General features: G+C 40.0%; 1 protein-coding gene across 39 annotated transcripts in view; it reads left to right on the forward strand.

Moving 5' to 3' along the window:
• TNRC6A (trinucleotide repeat containing adaptor 6A) overlaps positions 1-24,720 on the forward strand; it is a 174,458-nt gene that overhangs the window by 145,860 nt on the left and 3,878 nt on the right. For 15 of the 39 annotated variants that reach the window (XM_065560320.1, XM_065560307.1, XM_065560318.1 and 12 more), the window contains 17 exons: positions 3,213-5,801; positions 6,728-6,892; positions 7,339-7,514; positions 7,814-7,903; positions 8,297-8,348; positions 10,532-10,674; positions 11,352-11,489; positions 13,390-13,518; positions 13,621-13,698; positions 14,003-14,213; positions 14,402-14,440; positions 14,849-14,881; positions 18,341-18,472; positions 20,681-20,839; positions 21,170-21,310; positions 22,971-23,078; positions 24,294-24,515. In XM_065560320.1, coding sequence (XP_065416392.1) covers positions 3,213-5,801; positions 6,728-6,892; positions 7,339-7,514; positions 7,814-7,903; positions 8,297-8,348; positions 10,532-10,674; positions 11,352-11,489; positions 13,390-13,518; positions 13,621-13,698; positions 14,003-14,213; positions 14,402-14,440; positions 14,849-14,881; positions 18,341-18,472; positions 20,681-20,839; positions 21,170-21,310; positions 22,971-23,078; positions 24,294-24,515 — 4,605 coding nt within the window. The remainder of the gene's footprint in view (positions 1-3,212; positions 5,802-6,727; positions 6,893-7,338; positions 7,515-7,813; positions 7,904-8,296; positions 8,349-10,531; positions 10,675-11,351; positions 11,490-13,389; positions 13,519-13,620; positions 13,699-14,002; positions 14,214-14,401; positions 14,441-14,848; positions 14,882-18,340; positions 18,473-20,680; positions 20,840-21,169; positions 21,311-22,970; positions 23,079-24,293; positions 24,516-24,720) is intronic. The other 24 variants (XM_065560323.1, XM_065560326.1, XM_065560341.1 and 21 more) reach the window with 20 other exon arrangements.

Below are 24,720 nucleotides of genomic sequence, written 5' to 3' on the forward strand. Positions count from 1 at the left end.
TAAAAATACATGATAGCTGGTGCATAATGTCGCAGTCTCTACTTTGGGTATATAGTTGACTATTAATTCTAAAGATTATGTAAAATAAATTGGTGAAAGACCTGTTATAAACAAATATTAGGTTACTAGTTTAAGTCTTTTAGCCTGTTTTCATCAGCAAGTAGTATCAAGCTCTGGGTATCTTATCAAGGAGCACAGACCCGAATTTTTAATGTTGACTTTTAATACCGAAGTATATTTTATAAGATGTCTACTAAGAGAGATTTTTTCAGAGCAATCTCAGAAAACTTTTGTGTGTAGAGCGCTCTAGCTAGTCTTGCAGTGATTATTTTTGCTGAACGTCACATCTGAGTAGAAAGCAAAGAAAAAATCCTTCATATCGCTGTAAAGTCATTGCCTTTCAAAATCTTTTGCAAGATTTCAGTGAAATAAAGCCATTCAATTACTTTGTCAAAGTATTTTCAGTGATACATTCAGTGACACAAATATTGGCAGAGATGCAGGAAGAAGGTCTTTATTTGGCAGTCATTTTAAAATTAAGGCTGCTATTTTTTTAAATAAAAATCTGACCCAATATTTTTGCTTCAGTTGTATACCAGTCCTTAAGGCATATGTCAAAGAAACATGAAAAGCTCATAAGTAATGTCAGTATTTTAAGATGTAACCATTTTTCTAAATGTCATTTTTAAAAACACATTAAAAACTTCCAGCAAATGAGTGAAATATTAATAGTGGTGGAGTACATACTCTAGCTTTATTTATAAGTATTAATGTTTACAATATCTTGGGGGTGTTCTACTAATCAAAATCAGCATAATTCTTGAGATTAGATGCAAGGTGCTATTGCCTACAAATTGATCCTTAGACTAGACGTTACCTAGAGAAAGTGAATTTACATCACTTGGCTTTAATTATTCCCTTGCCCATTCTTCTCTAGTTTTATATTACCTATTTAAATTGTAAATTTTTTGAGGGTGGGGTCATGTCTTCATGACTGACTGTAAAGTGCTTTCTCACTGTTCATGCTTTAAACGTGCTAAATAACAACCATGAAAGCTTGAGATTTGCTGATCTAAGATGGTAGTGGAACAAGCAAGAGATTTGTCTGAAATTAGCTTGTGTCCCTTTTAAGTCAAATACACATTAGTAAATGCACTAGTACTCTGTGTTCATCCACAAACTATGCATTTTCCATAACTACCATCTAAAGGAGAACATATCTATCTAGGGGACTTGTATAATTCCACTGAACAGATATACATGTTTAGCAGAGAAATATTTGCATACTAATTATCAATTACCGGGGTAAATAAGGCTATCAAGTGTTTGAATATTCAGATTTTGAATATTCTGAAGCAAAGGTGTTAATTGTGTTAGCTTAAAAGAAATTGTGTGCAGTTTGCTTAGCAAATCCTGAATGTCTTATTCTGGTGAGAAGTCCTTTTCTCCAGGTATAAAATATATTTGAGAATGTAATATTATGCTGCATTTTTTCCTATTCATACAAATATTAATCCAGTAACTTACCTGACAGTTTTTCCTGAACTTCTATTAGGTTTTGGTATTTTGTTTCATATTATTCATTGTTCAAGCATTACATGTTTTTATAGTACTGTATTTCCAAATAGCTATCCTGCTATTAGTTAGTTGGTTTTTCATATAACTTACAGCAAACTTTAAAATAAATTGATGTGGGGAAGCACTTTAGTTCCGATTGTCGGTTTGGTGGATGAAAAAGGAGTTCAAGTCTCTAATAGAGGTTTAGACACTCAGGATAACCCAATGTGTGGCAAAGTGCACCCCTTTTGGTGTGCTGCTTTGCCTTTGGCAGCAGCCTCTATCCGACACTTTAATAGAAAGTTAAAAACCTTATTCTGCATGTAGCCAACTGTGAAATACTTCTAAATAGCTGAGGAGAATTTCTTCTTGATTCCTGCATGTGATCAGCTTATACTCTGAAAGAGAAAATGTTTTAACTTGCACAGATGCAAATTCAGCCATGCTACTTGATTTGCACTCCATATCCGTGAATTCCACAGGGGAGGGACCGATCAGCTTTTACTCTGTTCCTTATAACTGTGAATATCACAGTAGAGTTCCCCTCTTGCTCTTCGTTCCACGGAATGTAGTCTTAATTTTTGCAGTCTTCTATAGAATTGAACCTTGCCACTAAGCCATTTCCTTTTAAATCTCACCTTTACCTTCCTTTTTCTTTGAAGTGACTTCCTGTAAAGCACTTTCTTATTGTACGTATGGAGGATGATGTATAAAAGTAAATACCTTGAATAACCTGTCACTTAAGCTATATTATTCAATGTCCTTTAATGGTGTTTCTTTCCATACTTCTTTTCCCTGGCTACAGTTGCATAGTATTCTAACTTCCCGGTATATATAACATTCTCCCTTTCAGAATATCGCTTTCAAGCTTTAACCATTGTTTTGTTTTTTGATTTGTATGCTGCCCCTTTCATAAAGTATTTTACACATGAGCAGTATAATATTTAAAAGCACAAACTGTAATGGCAGTCCAAACTGTAGTTTATTAGGGATGCCATATTTGATTTCATACCTCAAATATATGAATATATTTTTCCATGCTCTTGCTAAGTGTTCTGCTAGGTATTCTATGTGGCAATTGATATATTGATGTCTTCATAAATCCAGTGATAAAAGTGTTAGAGTAATCTGTGCAATACCTCTGACTTTGAATTGTTGTACTTGTCTTATACAGTAAAACCTCAGAGTTACGAACACCTCGGGAATGGAGGCTGTTCATAACTCTGAACAAAACGTTTTGGGTTGTTCTTTCAAAAGTTTACAACTGAACATTGACTTAATACAGCTTTGAAACTTTACTATGCAGAAGAAAAATGCTGCTTTTAACCCTCTTAATTTAAATGAAACAAGCACAGAAACAGTTTCTTTACCTTGTCAAATCTTTTTTTACTTTCTCTTTATTTTTTAGTAGGTGTGTGGGGGGGGGGTGTGAAGGGAAAATAAATAATTTAAAAAAATTGGATCTCTACTGCTGGCTGATTGCATACTTCTGGTTCCAAACGAGGTGTGTGGTTGACTGGTCAGTTTGTAACTCTGGTGTTCGTAACGCTGAGGTTCTACTGTAATTTTTTTTATTTTATTTTATTTATTGGTGTTAACTGAAATAAAATTCTTGAATTTACAGAAGAACTGTTTTGTTTTCCTTTTCTTTTTAGATCTGAACCACAGTGGTCTAGGATCCCATTATGAAAATTCTCACTGGGGACCAGTCTCTTCAAATAGTGACTCCAGCACAAACTGGGATAAAGTTATCGTAGACGGTTCTGACAAAGTAGCATGGCCATCAATCACAGGCAGTGACCCAGAGTTGGCTTCAGAATGTATGGACACTGACTCCGCCTCTAGCTCTGGGTCAGAGAGAAATCTTGTTATTATGGCTTCAGGGAGCACAGGTGGTGAAAACGATAGCGTTCGGAATGGCATTGGACATGGTTCTCAAAATAAGTTTGTGGTTGGTAGCAACAGCAATAATGTGGGCAATGGAAGTATTAATGGGCCATGGGGTTTATCCCATGGAACCATAATAAGCACATGTCAAGTTTCTGTGGATGCTCCTGACAGCAAATCTGAAAGTAGCAACAATAGAATGAATGCTTGGGGCACCATAAACTCTTCATCAAATGGAGGGTTAAATCCAAGCACTTTGAATTCAAATGGCAACCATGGTGCCTGGCCTGTATTGGAGAACAATGGACATGCCCTGAAAGGGTCTGTAGGGAGTGGTAATTCTGGCACAAATATTCAGTGCAGTACCATAGGTCAGAAGTCTAACAATCAGAGTATTAACTCTAAAGTGGGTGGTTCAGCCCATGGTTCCTGGGCAAGCCTTCAGGAAAATTGTGATTCTGAAGTGAATGGTACAAGGAAGGTTTCATTCAGTGGACAACCTCAAAACCTTAACACTGAAATGAATGGACCAAATAACACTACTAACTTTATGACCTCTAGTTTACCAAACTCTGCTGGTTCAGTACAGATTAACAAACTGCCTAATAATACAGGGCCTGGGGCCTGGCGTGTGAGCACAATGAATCATTCTCAGATTCAGGCCTCTCCAGTTACAAATGGCACTTCCACTTCTCATCTTAGCAATGGTGAGGCAAAAAATGGTGGATCTTATGGTACTACGTGGGTTGCCTATGGTTCTAATTACTCTGGAGACAAATGTTCAGGCCCAAACAGCCAAGCTAATGGTGACACTGTGAATGCAACTCTAACGCAGCCTGGCAGCAGTGGGCCTGGCAGCACTAATTTTCAAATCAATGGGAATAAAGGAGGAGGGGTCTGGGAGGGAGGGACAGTCAACTCCCAAAATATGCCATGGGGAAGCGCAAATGGTGCGAGTTCTGGAGGAAGTCGAAGAGGATGGGGCAACCCTGCACAAAACACTGGCACTAGCATTTCAAATGGGGAATGGAATAAACTGCCTAGCAATCAGCATTCCAATGAAAGCGTAAATGGAAATAGTAGGAAGTTTACAAATGGATGGAAATCTGCTGAAGAGGATGATCTTAATAGCCAGAATTCTGCTGCATCTCAGATAACTGAGCAGAACAATGTATGGGCCAAAACAGGTACTGGGGATAGCGAGGGTAGTACAGAGAGCACTGGATGCCATGATGATAAAGTAACTGCAGAAGGACAGAACCGGGAGAGAAGAAAAGTTGACCAGCATGCATTACTCCAAAGTATAGTGAGCAGAACTGACTTAGATCCACGTGTCCTTTCCAACTCTGGTTGGGGACAGACTCCAATTAAACAAAACACTGCCTGGGATACTGAAACATCGCCAAGAGGTGAAAGAAAGACTGACAATGGGACAGAGGCCTGGGGAGGCTCTGTGACACAGACTTCCAGCTCAGGGGGATGTGTGGAGAGACCTAGCCCTAATGCTAATGATACCTCATCTATATCAGGGTGGGGAGATCCAAAGTCTGCTACAAGGTGGGGAGACTCCAAAGGCTCCAACAGCCAAGGGGGGTGGGAAGAGGATTCTGCTGCTACAGTAATGGTCAAGAGCAATCAAATATGGGTAAGTGGCAAAGAGGACAAGTCGTCCTGGAATGATACACAGAAGATCAAACAGGGATGGGCAGATGGACAAAAAGCCAGCCAAGGTTGGGCAATGTCTGCCAACGACAGCTGGGGAGAAAATTCAAGAAGCAACCATTGGGGTGAAGCTAAGAAATCTAGTTCAGGAGGTAGTGACAGTGACAGATCAGTATCTGGTTGGAATGAGTCTAAATCAAATTCTGTCACTTGGGGAAGTAGTAATACAAACCCAAATCATTCTTCAGGATGGGATGAGCCTGCAAAGTCTAATCAGAGCCAGGGCTGGGGCGAAACTCCCAAATCAAATCAGCCTCAAGGTTGGGGTGATTCGTCAAAGCCAGTCAACTCCCCAGACTGGAACAAGCAGCAAGATGTTGGCTCTTGGGGAGCACCATCTACCACAAATAAACCACCAGGTGCCGGGTGGTTGGGTGGACCAATACCAAGTCCAGCAAAGGAAGAGGAGCCCACAGGATGGGAGGAGCCATCCCCAGAATCAATACGCCGTAAAATGGAAATTGATGATGGAACTTCTGCTTGGGGTGATCCAAGCAAATACAACTACAAAAATGTGAATATGTGGAATAAAAATGTCCCAAACAGTAGCAGCAGTTCAGACCAGCAAGCACAGGTACATCAGCAGCTACTGCCTTCAAGTGCCATGTCCAACAAGGAGAGCAGTAATGGTTCTGGTAAGACTTCATTTTACCTAGACTTGTGTTTTCTTGGGCAATTATAAAACACTTCTCTGGACTTTGTTTGAAACTAGAAACTGCTGTAAGGTGGGGAATAGTTTTGTCAGAGAACTGAGAGCAGTGCAAATAGGTTTTCAGTGCTTGTATTTTATTTGAAGGAATCTTTCTGAAATTTAAAAAGTGAACTTGAGCAGTATAGTTAGCGCTAGGCTACTCCTCTTGCATTTAAGTGGCTGAGGGTGTAGAGGAAGAAAAAAAAAAAAGCAACATCCAGAAAGGGGAAGCACTTTTGCTTTGTATGTAGCTCCAGATTTTAATTAACTTTAACTTTAAGCCTCTGTGGCAAACAGAGTGACATTAAGAGGTGTCTGCAAGGTACAGTGCAGACTCAAGGCTTCACCTGTGTCCTTCATACAGAATTTTTATTGCTAACAATGAGGAGGGCACTTTGCTGTTCACTTCTTGGTGAGGGAAGGCACTGGGAGTTTATTTATATTGCTATAGCAAGTTTGGACTTCAGAAAAGGAGCTCTGACCTCAATAGATTGGGGGAAGGGTAGTTGAGCTTGCACAGTATATCTAAGAAAGTATTTGCCTTCCAGTAATTTTCAGTTGCAATTGAATCAGATCCAAAAGAGAGATGCCTTCAATTTGAAGTGGAGTTTTTAGACGTTTAGTGTCTTCTCATTTGAGAAATCTCTGTAATCAAAATGTAATGTCTTCATGTATGGAACTGGTATTATATTTAGTTTTTTCCTCATGCAGAATCTTACAACTGCAATATTTTACGTGATTTAAAATGTGTATTTATCTTGCTTTTAATTATGTGTTGTATTCTATTTTGCGTGTAAAGAACCCCTCAGCGTTTTACATAATGTTTTAAGACTTGTTAAACTCACCAATAACTCCTGCTGCTTTAAAAAGGTTGGGGAGAGCCTTCTACTCCTGCCACTACTGTAGATAATGGAACGTCCGCGTGGGGTAAACCCCTGGATACTGGTACTAGCTGGGGAGAGCCCATCAGTGATGCAGCAGGCACCTCTGGCTGGGGAAATGCTTCTGTTGGTCAGCAGGCTTCAAGTAAACCTGGTATGTGCTTTTGCAGCTTCTTTGAGTGTGCAGATGGTGAAGTGTGAAATAGTGACCAAGAAGTTTTATTGTGAATTCAAATATAACAGGCTTGTATCTTGATAGTTACGTAAATACAAAAGGTAGATGTGCTCTCTGTAAATTTGCTAGTGACTTTCCCAGATCTTAGGTACTGAAGATAAATTCTATTTTCATTAGTATTTTTAATAATGGGAAATTAGCAGCTTTTTTTTTTTTTAAGACTAGTGTCATAAGTTAAAACAAATGCTATTGGTTGATTTATTTTTCTGTTGCCTTTGATCTCCCTGGATTCACAAGATTATGGCAGAATATTAGGTTTGTCACAATAATATAGTTTTACTTAACAATCGAATATAGTCTGGCAACCTTAAGATGTATTTGCATTAAAGGGAGTTAGTTCATGTCTGAAAAATCTTTACACCCAGGGCCTAAATCTATGCAAGATGGTTGGTGCGGTGATGATATGTCATTGCCAGGGAGTCGGCAGACCAGCTGGGAGGAAGATGATGAAGTAGAGATTGGAATGTGGAACAGCAGTTCCTCCCAAGAAGTTAACCCATCTTTGAATTGGCCACCGTACATGAAAAAAATGCCTACAAAGGTAATTATGACTTTACGAGGTGAGGCTGGAATTTAAGAATGCAAGAAGTCTGGGGGACAGAAAATGAATGTAATTCCTAAAAGCCTCTCACACAGGAACTATTTTGTGGGTAGGTGTAGGGGTGGGGAGATGGCTTCTAAATGCCCCAGTCAGTATTAAGGATCCCATTGAACTCTGTGTTGTACAATTATGTAGGAAGGCTTAATCCTTGTTTACGTTTTAATTTAATCCTTTCTTACAATGTAATATACGTGCTGGTGACTGTTTCAAGTATCACAGTAATCCCTTTTATTTTTAAGGGAACAATGAAAGGTGGAAATAAACAAGATGAAACGTGGATAAATCCATTCATTAAGCAATTCACAAATCTCAGTTTTTCAGTAAGTATGGTATGTTTGGCAGGCTTGATAAATACCCTTGTTTCAATTAAATCATTTTCAAGTTTAGATTAACTGCTTTCTTCTTTGATTTGTTTTTTCCATTCCTTTACTGTTCAGATCTTCAATATAAGAACATCTGTTGTTCGAAAAACTTCTTATAAACATTACTGAGTTTTAATTCTAGTAGCATATACCAGATCGTCAATATTTTTCTGTGTCTGAAGATGTCTGTCTTCATCGATAGGGGGATTGGAAAAAATGCTTGCAAAATCACATGTGCTTTGTCAAGTTTGATTATTCTTTCTTGCAGGGTTGAATGAAATACTCACTGTATCTGGATCTCCTTTGTTTTAAAAAAAAAGTTAAAGGTTCTTACTAAACTGATTCATTTTATTACTTCAGAGAGAATCACCAGAAGAAACCATACCGAGCAATAAGATGGACATGTCTGGAGGTAAGCATAAGGGAAATTAGTCTTGTGTTTACCGATTTGACAGTTATTCCACATCTTTTTGTTTGCATCCTCTCCTGAGTTATTAAAAAATAATTCCCATTCCCCTAAAGAAACGGCGGTCCTGATTATGTAAATACTTGCACTCATGAGAAACTTAACCTATATAAGTAGTCCCATTGATGGCAATGGAATTACTCATAAGTAAAGTTAAGCATGTGCATAAGTGTTGACATGATGGGAGCCTAAATATGAACTCAAAAATCTATCTAGGCCTCCTCCTGAGCAACTTGGTTGCTACTGGAAACAAAGATTTGATACGACATTAATCACTAATGCATTTAGTTTGGTCTTAGAAACAACAAAAATTAGGTGTTCAAAGAGGTTTTCATCATCTATAAAAGAGAATCTTGCATGCTAAGAATATTTTAGAAGTATATTTATCTTTACTGTAACCTCTCATTAATGAAAGTCTGTTTATGCGGAACTGGTCCGTTCATAGTAAATTTTAATGGTTTCTCTAGCAAATAAACATAGTAGAATTACTTTGAATAATGAGTGAAAATGAAAGATGTACTGTAGAAGTCTCTTGTGGAGGAAAAAACAGTATCCACTAGTTACAAGATGACCATTCTGTGATTGCATCGCAAGATGAGCAGAATTTGTTCAGAATTGCATGTTGTCAGGTAGTTTTGGTCTTTACTCTAAGATTGTGTAAAGAAAATTGTAAACAAATTATAAATATTTTCATTAAGCTCATTGTGTTAAGTCATTTCATGCTTTTTTTTTATTGAGATTTACATTCCCCTGCACGGTGCAGCAGGAGGTAAAGAATTAAACTGAATAGCTAATTTGTATTGGACAAGCTAAAAGGCAACATGTAAATAAAATCCATGCAATGTGCAGCGGCAGTCAAAGTTAACCATGTTGGGAATCATTAGGAAAGGGATAGATAATAAGATAGAAAATATCATATTGCCTCTACATAAATCCATGGTACGCCCACATCTTGAATAGTGCATGCAGATCTTGGTCGCCCCATGTCAAAAAAGATGTATTGGAATTGGAAAAGGTTCAGAAAAGGGCAACAAAAACGATTAGGGGTATGAAACCGCTTCCATATGAGGAAAGATTAATAAGACTGGGACTTTTCAGCTCAACAAAGAGACGACTAAGGAGGGATATGAGTGGTCTATAAAATCCTGACTGGTGTGGAGAAAGTAAATAAGGAAGTGTTATTTACTCCTCATAACACAAGAACTAGAGGTCACCAAATGAAATTAATAGGCAGCAGGTTTAAAACAAACATAAGGAAGTATTTCTTTACACAACACACAATCAACTTGTGGAACTCGTTGCTAGAGGGTGTTGTGAAGGCCAAGACTATAATAGGGTTCAAAAAAGAACTAGATAAGTTCATGAAGGATAGGTCCATCAATGGTTATTAGCCAGGATGGGCAGGGATGGTGTCCTGAGCCTCCGTTTGCCAGAAGCTGGGAATGTTCAACAGGGCATGGATCACTTGATGATTCCCTGCTCTGTTCATTTCCTCCGGGGCACCTGGCACTGGCCACTGTCGGAAAACAGGATACTGGGCTAGATGGACCTTTGGTCTGACCCGGTATGGCTGTTCTTAAATTTTTTAAAGTAAATTAGATTTTTAAATTTTTCTGGTTTAATTATCCAGTGTGACACTAGTATACGCATATCTTAAATTATTTTTATCTATTGTTTCTTTAAAGGATTTTTGTAACTGAATGAAGTACTTGTTAAAGGATTTATGGAATTTTCTCATCCAAATAGAAGGAAGATGGTAAATGTAACTGCAAACCAGGAAAATTTTTACTGCTAGTATTAAGAATGTGTGGTTAACATCTGGAAATACAAACTTCAAACACCATGTGAGACTTGCCTTGTTCTCCAAAAAAAACAATGCAATCAGTTTTGTCTGAAGACAAGTAAAATCTGTTTAATCAGTCCTCTGGCAATCTCGTATAGCAGTCGTCATAGTATTTTGTGCTCTAAGGCAAAACAAGAAAAATGGTGTTTAAAATCATTCAAACATCTTATTCAGTAGTGCCTCGTTTAGTGCAGTTATAGAATAGCACATACTTATTTACTATTACGTATTTGAGCAACTAATTGGACTCTTCAATTTCATTGCCTTTCTTTCTTCACCTTATTAGGAATATTACAGGAGAAACGAATAGAGTTGGATAAGCATGGCCTGAACGTTGGAGATTACAATCGGGTGGTAGGAAAGGGCCCTGGTTCTCGTCCTCAGATTTCCAAAGAGTCTTCCATGGATCGCAATCCTTATTTTGATAAGGTTAGTGACTGCTTAACTCTAACCTTGATAAACATTAATTCAGACAGCAGTCTGTAGCTATGATCCATTTGTCCCATAGCTTCTGTACTTGGTGGAGAGAGAAATTAGGGCTTTACTATTAAACTGTAAAACTTGTTTTGTCCTTTTAACTTATTTATCAATACTAAGCACTTATATAGCGCTCTTCTTCTACTTGCAGTGCAGATAACACTAATCTGGTCTTTTTTGTTTTCTGCCTGTTTCCTGCTGATGCTGGACTGTCATGTGACTCTTCCCTTCTGTTCCTGGCAATGGTTTCTCCCTTCTGCTTGCTTGCTGGCTGGTTGTTGCGCATCTGTTTGTCTATCCAATCAGGATGGCATTGTAGCAGACGAGTCCCAAAACATGCAGTTTATTTCCAATCAAAACATGAAGCTTCCCCCTTCAAATAGTGCACTACCTAACCAAGCCCTTGGCTCCCTAGCAGGGCTGGGTATGCAAAACTTGAATTCTGTTAGACAGGTAAGGCCATGTGCATATCCTTGGCATGTTACTTGATGAGAGCGTTTTATTCCTTTGATATAGCAGCACGACTATTGTTTTGGCTGATATACTGTTAAATTCTAATTCTGAATACATAGGGGTGGGGGAAGCTGCAGAAGAGGGGTATTGTCACTAATGTTAACTTCTCTTTCCAGAATGGCAATCCCAGTGTGTTTGGCGTTGGTAATATAGCAGCACAGCCCAGGAGCATGCAACAGCCCCCAGCACAACCTCTTAATTCATCCCAGCCTAACTCACGTGCTCAAGTGCCTCCTCCATTACTCTCCCCTCAGGTAATACAAGACAGAGCAACCACTGTTGTTAACATGCCAGAATTCCTTTATTGTCAGTCATCCACAGCTTTCCAAAACATTCCAGTGGGGGAGTACAATTGTTTATACTTGGTCTCAGTTGAAAAATTACACCTCTACCCCAATAGAGGGGGTAGGGAGGGATAGCTCAGTGGTTTGAGCATTGGCCTGCTAAACCCAGGGTTGTGAGTTCAGTCCTTGAGGGGGCCACTTGGGGATCTGGGGCAAAATAAGTACTTGGTCCTGCTAGTGAAGGCAGGGGGCTGGACTCGATGACCATTCAAGGTCCCTTCCAGTTCTAGGAGATGGGATATCTCCATTTAAAAATAAATAAATATAAATATAAATATAAATATAAATATATATATATATATATATATATAACGTGACCCGATATAACACGAATTTGGATATAACACAGTAAAGCAGCGCTCCAGAGGGGCGGGGCTGCACGCTCTGGCGGATCAAAGCAAGTTCGATATAATGCAGTTTCACCTATAACACGGTAAGATTTTTTGGCTCCCGAGGACAGCGTTATATCAGGGTAGAGGTGTACTTATAATTTGGAGCAAATTCTGTCCATTCATTTACTGAGTTTATGGCATAATAAACTTTTCTCTCAACCCAAAATTTCTCTCAACCCAAAAAGTCAGTTCTCAGCGAACAACACAATCTTTGCTGGGCCTGGGGAGAAAGTGGTTTAAAAATATTTATAACTATCTGAAGATGTGGGGCTGAGAATAAGCCATAGGAAACATCCTTAAGTTGCAGAGTGGTAGCTGTGTTAGTCTGTATCAGCAAAAAGAATGAGGCGTACTTGTGGCTCCTTAGAGACTAACAAAGTTAGTTGTAGTTAGTTATGCATGCCCAAATAAATTTTAGTCTCTAAGGTGCCACAAGTACGCCTCCTTCTTTATTCTTAAGTTGGCAATTGTGCCGTTAGAGCTGCGTGCACATGCAGACCACATCTAAGTGCTTGATTTTCCTGTAATGCTGACAAACAGCATCCTTGACTTTAGCCTGGATCCTCCACCCTGTAGCTAACTCTCCACAGTGCACTTTGCTCCCTACTTATACTCCCCCAATTACAGAGAACGTCCTGAAGCCAAACCCTGAGTTCCTTGTCTGTGTGGAGACTAGAAGGGACTCCATAGAAGCACTGGTGCAGCATTACAAGAGTCTCTGAAGTGCAGCTGTGAGTGCACACTTCCTAGAGGCACTAGTATAGGATGGCGTTCCTGGTAACAGAGACGCATCTGTGTTCCACTAATTTTTCTTTAGAAATCAGGGGCAGGAATCTCTCTGTTGCAATGCTACACACAAAATCAAAAACTACAACTTAGAGCTCTGACAGTGCTGCTTACTCTGTGGCATTGCCCATATGCTGTCTTTTTTCTGTTTGTTTTTCTTAAATCCTGAATTTAAGATCTCTTTTAGGTGCATAGCATTAAGCAAACAGGGTGTGCAATATGGTTGAGTTAAAATTGGTGTCAGAACCCTAAATCATGCTTTTCCAGACTTTTGTGCCTTCAGTTGTGAAAATGTAATGTTTTAATTTACCTTTTTGTATTTACTAGTGTTAGTGTTCGATATTTTACTATATCTTCTAATTATTTTTATAGGGGAGCATATTTCGCACTTTCAGAGCATTGAATACTTGTTGACCTGATGGTTGTGCTGTTAACTGCATAGGTTACTGTCAATCTACCAGTGTTCAACTGTAGATTGCAAAAAGAACAGGAGTACTTGTGGCACCTTAGAGACTAACAAATTTATTAGAGCATAAGCTTTCGTGGGCTACAGCCCACTTCTTCGGATGCATAGATTGTCATGGTTCATGTTATGTCAAACCCTGTATGCTAGAATATGGTCCATTTTACAGGTTCCAGTATCATTACTGAAGTATGCACCAAACAATGGTGGCCTGAGTCCACTTTTTGGCCCACAGCAGGTAGCCATGTTGAACCAACTATCCCAGTTGAACCAGCTTTCTCAGATCTCCCAGTTACAAGTAAGCAAAACAACCTACTCATTCTGATTTTTTTAAACTTTAAAGTCTGATCAGAAACTTTATCTGAACTATACCCCTTCATAAAAATATTCTGTTTCTTAGCGGTTGTTGGCTCAGCAGCAAAAAGCGCAGAATCAGAGAAGCATGCCTTCTACTGGTCGTCAACAGCAGGAACAGCAGGTACAATCATAGACAAGCCTTTAAAAAAAAAAAAAAGTTAAAACTGTCTGAAGAAAGAGAGAATTGGTTTGTTGCTTATTTTAGAATATAGTTAATAACGGGCAGTTTACAAATGTGGACAAGGTAAGTGAAACTTTCATGGTGCTTGAACCACAGGATAGAATGCACTTCAACCTTAGTGATGGATTTTGCTGAGCTAAAATATACAAAGGGAAATGCATTAGTGTATTTATCTGCTTTTGCCAAATGTGATTTCCCCTTCCACCCCCCGCTTATTTCATGACTGATGTGGGTTTTTTTTAAGGGTCGATCTCTTAGTATGCAGCAACAGATGATGCAACAGTCCCGTCAGCTTGATCCAAACCTGTTAATGAAGCAGCAGACTCCACCATCTCAACAGCAGCCACTCCATCAGCCTGCCATGAAATCTTTCCTTGAGAATGTCATACCCCATGCTACTCCTGAGCTGCAGAAAGGGCCATCACCGATAAATGCATTCAGCAGCTTCCCTATAGGTGAGTTTCTCCATCGCTAATCTAGTGCAGTTAACTGATGCTTGTGTGCCACAGGATGCACAACCTTCCCTTTTCCCTTTGCATTTTCCCCTCTGGGAACAACACTGTTTTGTATCCTGTTAGTGCTTCTCTCTCTCACTAAGAGCAGCAGCATCTTTTATTGGACTCATCCTGTTGTCTCTGTTCAGGAAAGAAGTTCGCCAATCAAACTCATACCATTTCCAAAGGTGAATAAGTCTGTGTTACCGTGCAAAATGCTTTAAGTTCTTTGCAATGTCGGTCTCCTTGCATTTGTCTTTTTTACCCTGCGGGTCCAGAGCTGCTGACATAAAGTCCTAAGTACATAATTGAGTCCTGGAGCCAAAGAGCTTTTGGGAACAGTATCTGTGTGAGGAACCCACATGAAAGGTCTTATTTCTCTGGCTATTAAAATGTCTTCCCTGGTTTTGGAATTACATAGATAGCCAAATGGTATTTGGTGCTAACTTGTAGAAGTTTTATCCAGCTGCTTTAATTGCATCAAAAAATATTTGCTCTGAACTTAGAATGCTTCTCTCACTATAGGCAAAGCAAGTGAACCTTTATAACTGCAAACATTTTGTCCTTTTTCTCTCCCCTTTTTTCTACACTTTCAGGCTTCTATCCAATTTCCACTTCAGAAATTCCAGGCTTGTATATTTTTCCTTCCTTAGGTCCCTTCTGATGGCTTTTTTAATATTTCCTAAAATTGGTATTCCCTGTTTCTCCCTCCTTCCCCAGCCCCCGTTTTTCCCTTCCCTGTCCAGTTTGCTTTGCTCGCGCATCTCTCTGTTCCTGCTGTTTATGTTGAGCTGGTCTCCTTTGCATTCATGTTGCCCTACTCTGTAGAAAAGTTGATTTTTTTACAGACTCTGCTGAAATCCCCTTGCTCTGAGATTGAATGATGTGGAGCAAGTAGATTAGTGCAGGCCGTGCTGCTACACTGCATGTGGCCCCCTGGCACTTTGCTTGTGGCCAGACTGAAACCTAACCTGCTGCTTAATAGCTGCTGTTGGTTGGTGTCCAGATCCAGCTTCTTGGTAGCTACAGTAATTAAGAGGATATGTAAAAATCTGGCCCCCTGGTGGTCATTAACGATTCCATGGCACTTCTTGCAAGAGTAGGGATATTTAACTCTGATCTCCTACCAGATTCCAAATTGGGTAATTACATCTTGCCAATCTTGAATTCCCCTTGCTGTTTCAACTGGATATAGCATTCTTCACTCCTTGGTTTAAACTGTTGTGTAATGTTGCTGTACATTGTTAAACAGATGTTGTGTTTCACTTCCAGGTTAACTGCGGGTCCCTGGTGGGTGACAATAGTGTTTGTAAAATTGTTATGAGATACTTTGAATTAACACTATATAAATTATAAAATCAAAAGTGTAGCAAGAATATTAGGTTGCTGGAACCAACTAAACTTCTCAGTGAAGAATAGAGTCCGTAAGAAAGATGGTGGCAATCTCTAGCAGCACACTGCAGTAGCATTACAGTGTGAGGAAGAACCAGAATTGGAGAGTTCGCTTCCTAAAGGTTGCTATATTTCCTGCTTATACTTTCACAGCATTATGGGGGGGGCTTCTTGTGGCATTCAGAGCAGGACAACCTCTGCATGGGCACTTTTTAAAGACCCCATAATAGAGGCCCAACTTCAATGTATACCCCAAATTAAGAAACACAGTAAAAGAACTAAAAAAGAGCCACCGTGGCTTAACAACCATGTAAAAGAAGCAGTGAGAGATAAAAAGACTTCCTTTAAAAAGTGGAAGTCAAATCCTAGTGAGGCCAATAGAAAGGAGCATAAACGCTGCCAAATTAAGTTCAAGAATGTAATAAGAAAAGCCAAAGAGGAGTTTGAAGAACAGCTAGCCAAAAACTCCAGAGGTGGTGGTAAAATGTTTAAGTATATCGGAAGCAGGAAGCCTGCTAAACAACCAGTGGGGCCCCTTGATGTTCGAGATACAAAAGGAGCTCTTAAAGACAATAGTCATTGCGGAGAAACTAAATGGATTCTTTGCTTCAGTCTTCACGGCTAAGGATGTTAGGGAGATGCCCAAACCTGAGCTGGCTTTTGTAGGTGACAAATCTGAGGAACTGTCACAGATTGAAGTGTCACTAGAGGAGGTTTTGGAATTAATTGATAAACTTAACATTAACAAGTCATTGGGACCAGATGGCATTCACCCAAGAGTTCTGAAAGAACTCAAATGTGAAGTTGCGGAACTATTAACTAAGGTTTGTAACCTGTCCTTTAAATCGGCTTCTGTACCCAATTACTGGAAGTTAGCTAATGTAACGCCAATATTTAAAAAGGGCTCTACAGGTGATCCCGGCAATTGCACACCGGTAAGTCTAACGTCGGTACCGGGCAAATTAGTCGAAACAATAGTTAAGAATAAAATTGTCAGACACATAGAAAAACATAAACTGTTGAGCAATAGTCAACATGGTTTCTGTAAAGGGAAATCATGTCTTACTAATCTATTAGAGTTCTTTGAAGGGCTCAACAAATGTGGACAAGGGGGATCCAGTGGACATAGTGTACTTAGATTTCCAGAAAGCCTTTGACAAGGTCCCTCACCAAAGGCTCTTACGTAAACTAAGTTGTCATGGGATCAAAGGGAAAGTCCTTTCGTGGATTGAGAACCGGTTAAAAGACCGGGAACAAAGGGTAGGAATTAATGGTAAATTCTCAGAATGGAGAGGGGTAACTAGTGGTGTTCCCCAAGGGTCAGTGCTCGGACCAATCCTATTCAACTTATTTATAAGTGATCTGGAGAAAGGGGTAAACAGTGAGGTGTCAGTGTTTGCAGATGATACTAAACTGCTCAAGTTAGTTAAGACCAAAGCAGACTGTGATGAACTTCAAAAAGATCTCACAAAACTAAGTGATTGGGCAACAAAATGGCAAATGAAATTTAATGTGGATAAATGTAAAGTAGTGCACACTGGAAAAAATAACCCCAATTATACATACAATATGATGGGGGCTAATTTAGCTACAAGAAGTCAGGAAAAAGATCTTGGAGTAATCGTGGATAGTTCTCTGAAGATGTCCGCGCAGTGTGCAGAGGCAGTCAAAAAAGCAAACAGGATGTTAGGGATCATTAAAAAGGGGATAGAGAATAAGACTGAGAATATATTATTGCCCTTATATAAATCGATGGTACACCCACATCTCGAATACTGCGTACAGATGTGGTCTCCTCATCTAAAAAAAGATATACTGGCACTAGAAAAGGTTCAGAAAAGGTTTGGAACGGGTCCCATATGAGGAGAGATTAAAGAGGCTAGGACTCTTCAGCTTGGAAATGAGGAGACTAAGGGGGGATATGATAGAGGTATATAAAATCATGAGTGATATGGAGAAAGTGGATAAGGAAAAGTTATTTACTTATTCCCATAATACAAGAACTAGGGGTCACCAAATGAAATTAATAGGCAGCAGGTTTAAAACAAATACAAGGAAGTTCTTCACGCAGCGCACTCCTTGCAAAGTGCCCATGCATCTCTGCAAAGTACAGTTCAGTTGTCCAGCCAAGTATCCTGTTGAATAGCTCAACCAGGCATCGAAATGAGTTTCCAGCTGGAGAAAACCAGATACAATTTCTGCTGACTAGGACCCCCAATGAGATGTCCCTTAAGATGCCAACTTACACAGATAAGGTCAAAGATATTCACCAAAAACTAAATATTTGAGACTCGGGGAGACTTGGAAAAAAATCTTGGTTTGTGGCTAAAAATTTTAATACTGCTCTGAGATCAGTATTAGGGGAAAAAAAGTTCTGTATTTCATTTTTCGAATGTTTACTTCTGATTGTGTGTGGTGTTCACAGGGGTCTAATTCATAATTTAATCTTTGGCTCCTTCCACTTGCATTTTTGTATGAGGGCATCAGCCAGGAGCTCAGTGCTTGCACGGCTGTGCTTATGTCTGTAGTAAGTTCACTGTTCAATACTCTAATGTATTTAAAGTACAACATAGTGAATTGGAAGCATGAAACAAGCAGAGCAAAGCAATATGGTCTTAAAGGGTAATTAAGAAAACAGTGGCAGTTAGCAAAAGAAAAGTATCTTATCTCGATTTCATAAACCAATGTATTTATAGGAATGAACTCAAACTTGAATGTAAACATGGATATGAGCAGTATTAAGGAGCCGCAATCACGACTGAGGAAATGGACAACGGTGGACAGCATTTCTGTTAACACCTCATTGGATCAAAACTCCAGCAAACATGGTACGTTAAATACATTGTTAGTGAGAACACTAAGGTTATGTACGCATCAGACAGAACTTTTCAAGGTCTCTGTGCATATGAAACTTCCATTCCCGGTGTATTGGAGTATACTGGGGTCCCATTGCTAAGGTTGCATGTAGTTCTGTTCTGTCAGAATTTCTATTAGTCTGTCCTAAAATGTTGTTTTAGACTAAAACTTGCTGTGTATCTTCAGCACCAGCCAGTCGTCTTTTGATGTGTGACTTTTGATGTGTGGAAGGATAACTTTTTTTAAAACTTCATTGAAACTGGAACAAGGCCTGTTTTTAAAGTGTGGCCATGAATACTAGTTCCTACCTTAATCTGGATTGGAACACTTCATTTTTTATTTTAAAACAAAATCTTACATTTCTTCAGCTTTAAAAAAATTTGAAACTCATCCCAGTGTGTTAATCTAATCATATTTTACAATATGCTTTGTCTTTGTGCTTCACCTTCTGTTTAGGTTTGGATTGAGAATGTGTATGTACATATAAATGCACAGTGTTTGTAAAGGGTAGAAAAATAGGCTTACTATAGCCCATGTTAGAATAAGCAAACAAACAAATCTACAACATAAATCAATGCTGTGATTCTGTAGTCAGGACTCAATTGGCATTTTAACAATGTTTAAATCACCTGAAATCTCATCTGATTGAAACTTGACATACAGTCTCTAGATGAATACTTATAAAATGCCTCACATGGTGTCTCATTGCAATTCAGTTCTGGGGCTGCATTAGTTGTATTTTTAGATTTGTCAGCTGCTTTAACACTATGAAAAGTCCTCCCTGCCCTAAACATCTAGTGGCATTATCCTGGTACTGCACTTGTTTGTTTTGAAAGCTAATCATTACCCATAGGTGCCTATAGATGTGATGTGCTGCTCTTACCTTAGTTTGTTCAGAGACAAGAGTTACCTCAATGTTAGAAACTTGACGGTTCTGACCCTGCTGTGGCCTATAGAAGATACATATATCCAGGGAAGTTATCACTACTTCAGAAATACAATTGTCATCACAAAGTTATCTGTTTGCTGATAGTGACAGTGACATAACTTAAGGTTTATTGAGGTCTACAACCAGTGCTTCCTGGAGTTTCCCCACCCTTGTGAGCATTATCAAAAAGTGGATTAACGTTCTAGTTGACCTGTCAGTTCTGTCATTGTTTTGTGCCAGATGCTGTTAGCCAACAGGTTTATTTAAAAAGCTAAAATCCACAAAACAGCTTTGTCAATGAATTTACTCCGTAATTAGCACAGGCTTTTGGAGGCTGAGGATGCAGATGGATCAAGGAGGGTTCTTCTCTTTTAGACCATAGACTTATTCATGAATTTACCTGCAGGATTTGAATTCTTCTTAGATTTGACCCTGCCACATATTTTGAATACAGAGTACTACTAAGCTAATTGCTCTACATTGCTACTAACTACTTTGTAATTAATTATTTGCATTTGTTATTTACATGGCTTGTATTAGTAATAAGTATATGTAAGGAACCATGTTACCTCCGATACACACTATTAGAATTCAGTCCAGAAAGATTTTCATTTTGGGAATGAAGCACACAGTAACCTAGAAAATCTGATTCTCCTATTTCATTTGAAAAATTCATATTCATTTACAAACTTCAGATTTTCTGGTAGATGTTGCTTCCTTTTGTCAGATGGGTGTTATGTTTTATTTAGTGTGGTGGTGAATAATAATTCCTTTGTGCCAATTAATGGGGAAGTTCATGAGCCCTTCAACAGTGGAAAAGAGGGGAAACCTACAGAGTCTCCACTGAGAGCCATGATTTTAACAGCCACTTCACTTCCACATTGGAGTGCTGAAGACCTTGGCATGTCCATGTCTTTCTTTGTGTCGATAAGAGCTACAAACAGATAAAACACCAGGAGTTTGAGATTATTGATCTGATTATTAATGGCAAGCTTCTTGTGACCTGGAAAATTACCCAGAAGCACATTTTTAATAGGGAGAAAACTTGCAGATGCTCCACTTCCACTGCTCAGACTTAAATATGCTGTGCCCACGGCAAGTCTGAAATTACACAATCCAGGAGCTAAAATCTGACCCAGTAAACCTTTTCAGCTGTGTTTGATATGAATATGCCACATGTGCAGGGGGTGAGCTTTATGGTTCTGTGAGGTTAGTTGAGAAGAATATTTAATAATCCTGTTTTCTTTAATAGGTGCTATTTCAAGTGGTTTTAGGCTGGAAGATTCCCCATTTGTTCCATACGACTTTATGAACAGCAGTAATTCACCAGCCAGTCCTCCGGGATCTGTTGGGGATGGCTGGCCACGTGCCAAATCGCCTAATGGCTCTAGCAGTGTTAACTGGCCACCAGGTAAAATTTGGCATTAGTTAACTCATTGTATGCTATAGATCTATTCAGTAGTGTTTCTTCTGCATTTGTCAGGCATTAGAAGTAAAAATCGCTGCGGCCATGCGTTTAATGGGATCTTATTGGGTCTGTCTTGTTAATGACTTCAAAATTTTGCCCTGGCGACAGATGTGTAAAAAAGTAGGAGTGAGGGAATTAAATTGAGAGAGAATAAATTAGAAGCTTAGGTATGTTGGCATGTAGGTCACGAGTAAGATTTTATAGGGCTTAGACAGGAATTTCCTGTAAAAGGAAATAAGCCAACTTCATGTCTCTACGCTTCTTTATTCCTAGAGTTTCGTCCTGGTGAGCCATGGAAAGGTTATCCAAACATCGACCCTGAAACTGACCCTTACGTCACTCCTGGCAGTGTCATAAACAATCTTTCAATTAATACTGTGCGGGAAGTTGACCACCTCAGGGACAGGAACAGTGGTATGTATAAGCGGATCCCAATCCAGCTACCTGGAGAGACGTTTTGTTGAAGGATGAGGATTGCCACTGTCCCAGATTCTCGTTTAACATTTGTGACAGTACAGGTTTCGTGGCTAGAATATCCTGAGGCTGCAGCAGAGTTTCTGGGTGCAGGGTAACAATATTACTCGGGGGGGGGGGTGGATTCTGCAGGACTGCACACCCTCAGAAAATGCCCCGTCCACTGCAGATTTCCTGCATTTCCCCGCGGAAAACAGCGGGGAAGCTAAGGGAAGCCGCCGGTGGGGGGAGGTTGGGGGCGACCTTGGGCGCAGTTTTGGGGGGGGGGGGATTGCCCCTTCCAAACAGGCGAGGCATGTGGGGCACACAGGGTTACATGCCACTGCCCCCCCTCATTCTGCCAGCGCAGAGCTGCCCAGCTGACGGAGGCTGTGTTGCAGCTCTGCTGATTCTGCAGCTGAATGCTGCCTCCTGGGTCCTAGTGCCAGTTGGGCTCCCCTTCTGTGTGCTGAGAGCCTTCCTGTTTTCTATTCTGTGCAACAGTACGTGCCCGTGGTGTGGGTGGGGGAAATGAGGGAAGGTTGGTCCTGCTTTGAGCAGGGGGTTGGACTAGATGACCTCCTGAGGTCTCTTCCAACCCTGATATTCTATGATTCTATGAAGGGGCGGGCGGGTGAAGGGAGGAAGAAACAGTGGGGAAGGAAGGGGGTGTGGAATAGGGCAGGGGGAGGGGAATGTGGGAGTGAGGTTAGGGGGATGGAGAAGGAAAGGGAATAGGGGAATTGCAGGGGGAAGCGGGAGCCTAGCATGCGGCGTCCCCTCAGCTGCATCTAGGGCTCCCCTGTTAAGCAGGTCCATCAAACCCTCACCTTGACAAGCCCTACTCCCCAACCACCTTCACCTGGATCCCCTGCACCCGGAACACCCGCAACGAGCCTCTGTGCATCCAGATCTCCCACTGAGCCACCCGCACCTAGATTGCCCCACACCTGGATCCCCCCATGCTTGGATCCTCCTGAGTTGAGCCTGCCCACCCGCACCTGGCACACAGGGACAGGGCCCCGAGGTGTTTCTGGAGCAGGCTCAGCCCTTGCACTGTCAGGGTCAGGTGCAGCCTCACTGCTGAGTCTCTGTACCGGGGTATGTGGGGGCTTCAGGGTGCTCCTCACTGCCATGTTGGAGCCACATTTATTTATTGACAAATAAAGTGTGCAGAACTTTAAAATATTGTGTGCAGAATTTTTAATTTTGTGGCACAGAATTTTAATTTTTTTGGTGCAGAATTCCCCCAGGAGTACAATATGCAGAGAATGCTAGCAAGTAATTATACATGTTATTAGCCCTTTCTAGCGCCCTGAGAAGCAATTGAACATGCGGGGAAGCAAAACCTGGCAGCATTGCAATCACAAGGCTATATCAAGCTGTGGTTATAGTAGTTGAACTATGTTTTCTGGTTACAGTAACTTCTAGATGCTGAACACTTGGATATTCAAAGCACTTGCCACTCTGTTCACTAGGAGGAGAGGGCTGAATGGAATGGAGGGGTCTCTAGTCTGGCAACGTTAAGGCACATGTGGCCTGGATTTATGATTCATGCCTTCAGTTCTTGTTGCCCTTTCACTGAGAGGACTATTCTTTGTGTAATTTACATTTTTAATAGGGTCATCCTCATCTTTGAACACCGCGCTGCCTTCAACTAGTGCCTGGTCATCCATTCGTGCCTCCAACTACAATGTTTCCCTCAGCAGTACAGCACAAAGCACTTCAGGTGAGGTCTCTGTATTGCTCAAAGTTCAGAGCCAGCCCTCACTTTGCCTACCCTCTGCGCAGTTCACTGAAGCACTGAATAGTAATTAAAAGTAATACAGAAGGTTTCCTCTCAGTGACATTGTCACTAATTTCCAGGATGATGACTTCTGGTTTCACTTAAATTTAGCAATTTTCAGCAGAATATTGAAGCCTTATGAATTTTGAAGCACTTTCACAAACGCCAACTAGATCTTATACCCATGAAGTTCAGGTTGACAGTCAAGGGGACCTTGGTTCACTCCTTGTATCTGAATCTGAGCTATAAATTTTTGAAAGAATTTAATATATTTATCATTAAATTAAAAAGGGGAAGGTTTGTGGTGGACAGTGGCTAATTACCTGTTTATATTTCACACATTCATTTTGATACAATAAGCATGCACAAAGATGTTTGAGAGGAGGAGAAATAGGTGTATAATTATAGGGGCTGCTTTCTAGTCTATGAAAATGGATAAATACTTAGTCATATGCTGTGAGGAAAAGCTTCCCGAAATATGTGAAGATCCATTGAAGTAAGGATTGGATGGACTCTCTACGGTCATTTTATTAATGTTCCCTCTTTACCTCAAAATAAGTTTCACAGATTAATACAGCATCTCCAGTTCCTCACTAGCTACTTTTCTATAGTTAGGCTTGGAAAGCTTGGATTTTTATTGGTAAATACCAGTAAACTTCTATTTTTTTCCCCCACACACACAAACAGACAACAAAAAAATACTACTTTCCCTGTTTGTAAATTTTGATAAAAGTAAGAGAAATGCTGCGTGAAAATTGTTAGTTTGACTTAATGCTATTTACATTGTCAGCATCATATGTCAAAAGATACAATGTGTATTAATGGTTATAAAGCTTTTAACTTTTTGAACCTGAACATTACTATAATTAAATAATTTTCTGACCCCCTGTAATTTCCCAAAACTGAAAATTTAAATAGAATAAAATTTAAAAATAAACATTATCCATCAAAATTATAAAAAAAATCTAATTCTCCCAAAAACCAAATTCTGCTAAGCCTATGTATGGCTCGTCCCTGAGAATCGCTAGCGATGGTGATATCACAACTTCCCTCTGCATCTTGTACCAGTGCCTGATTATTTGTAGTGACTGGCAGTCCTAGAAATGTTGTGACTAAATCCTGTATGAAAACTGTCATTGCTCTTCATCTTTCTTTTAGTAGCCAGAAACAGTGATTCCAAATCAACGTGGTCTCCTGGTTCAGTCACTAACACCTCTCTGGCTCATGAGCTGTGGAAGGTCCCTTTGCCACCTAAAAGCATCACTGCTCCGTCCCGCCCGCCACCGGGGCTGACAGGCCAGAAATCACCTTTGTCCACATGGGATAACTCCCTTCGTTTGGGTGGAGGATGGGGAAATTCTGATGCCAGATATACCCCTGGTAAGAGTTAAACGAGGCAGTTTCTGGGCTGAGATTTGAATCAGAAATGTAACTCAAGAATGTTGTAGAGATATCATTCCAAGAACAAATATCTGTCTGTATTTCCTAAGAAAACTGCATTTCTGAAGAATCATTCATGTACAAAGTTGACTCTGGATTTTCTTTGAAATACCGCACATGGCAGAAATATTAATTGTGTTTTATG

This window comes from Chrysemys picta, chromosome 10, assembly GCF_011386835.1.
Source record: "Chrysemys picta bellii isolate R12L10 chromosome 10, ASM1138683v2, whole genome shotgun sequence".
NCBI lineage: Eukaryota > Metazoa > Chordata > Testudines > Emydidae > Chrysemys > Chrysemys picta.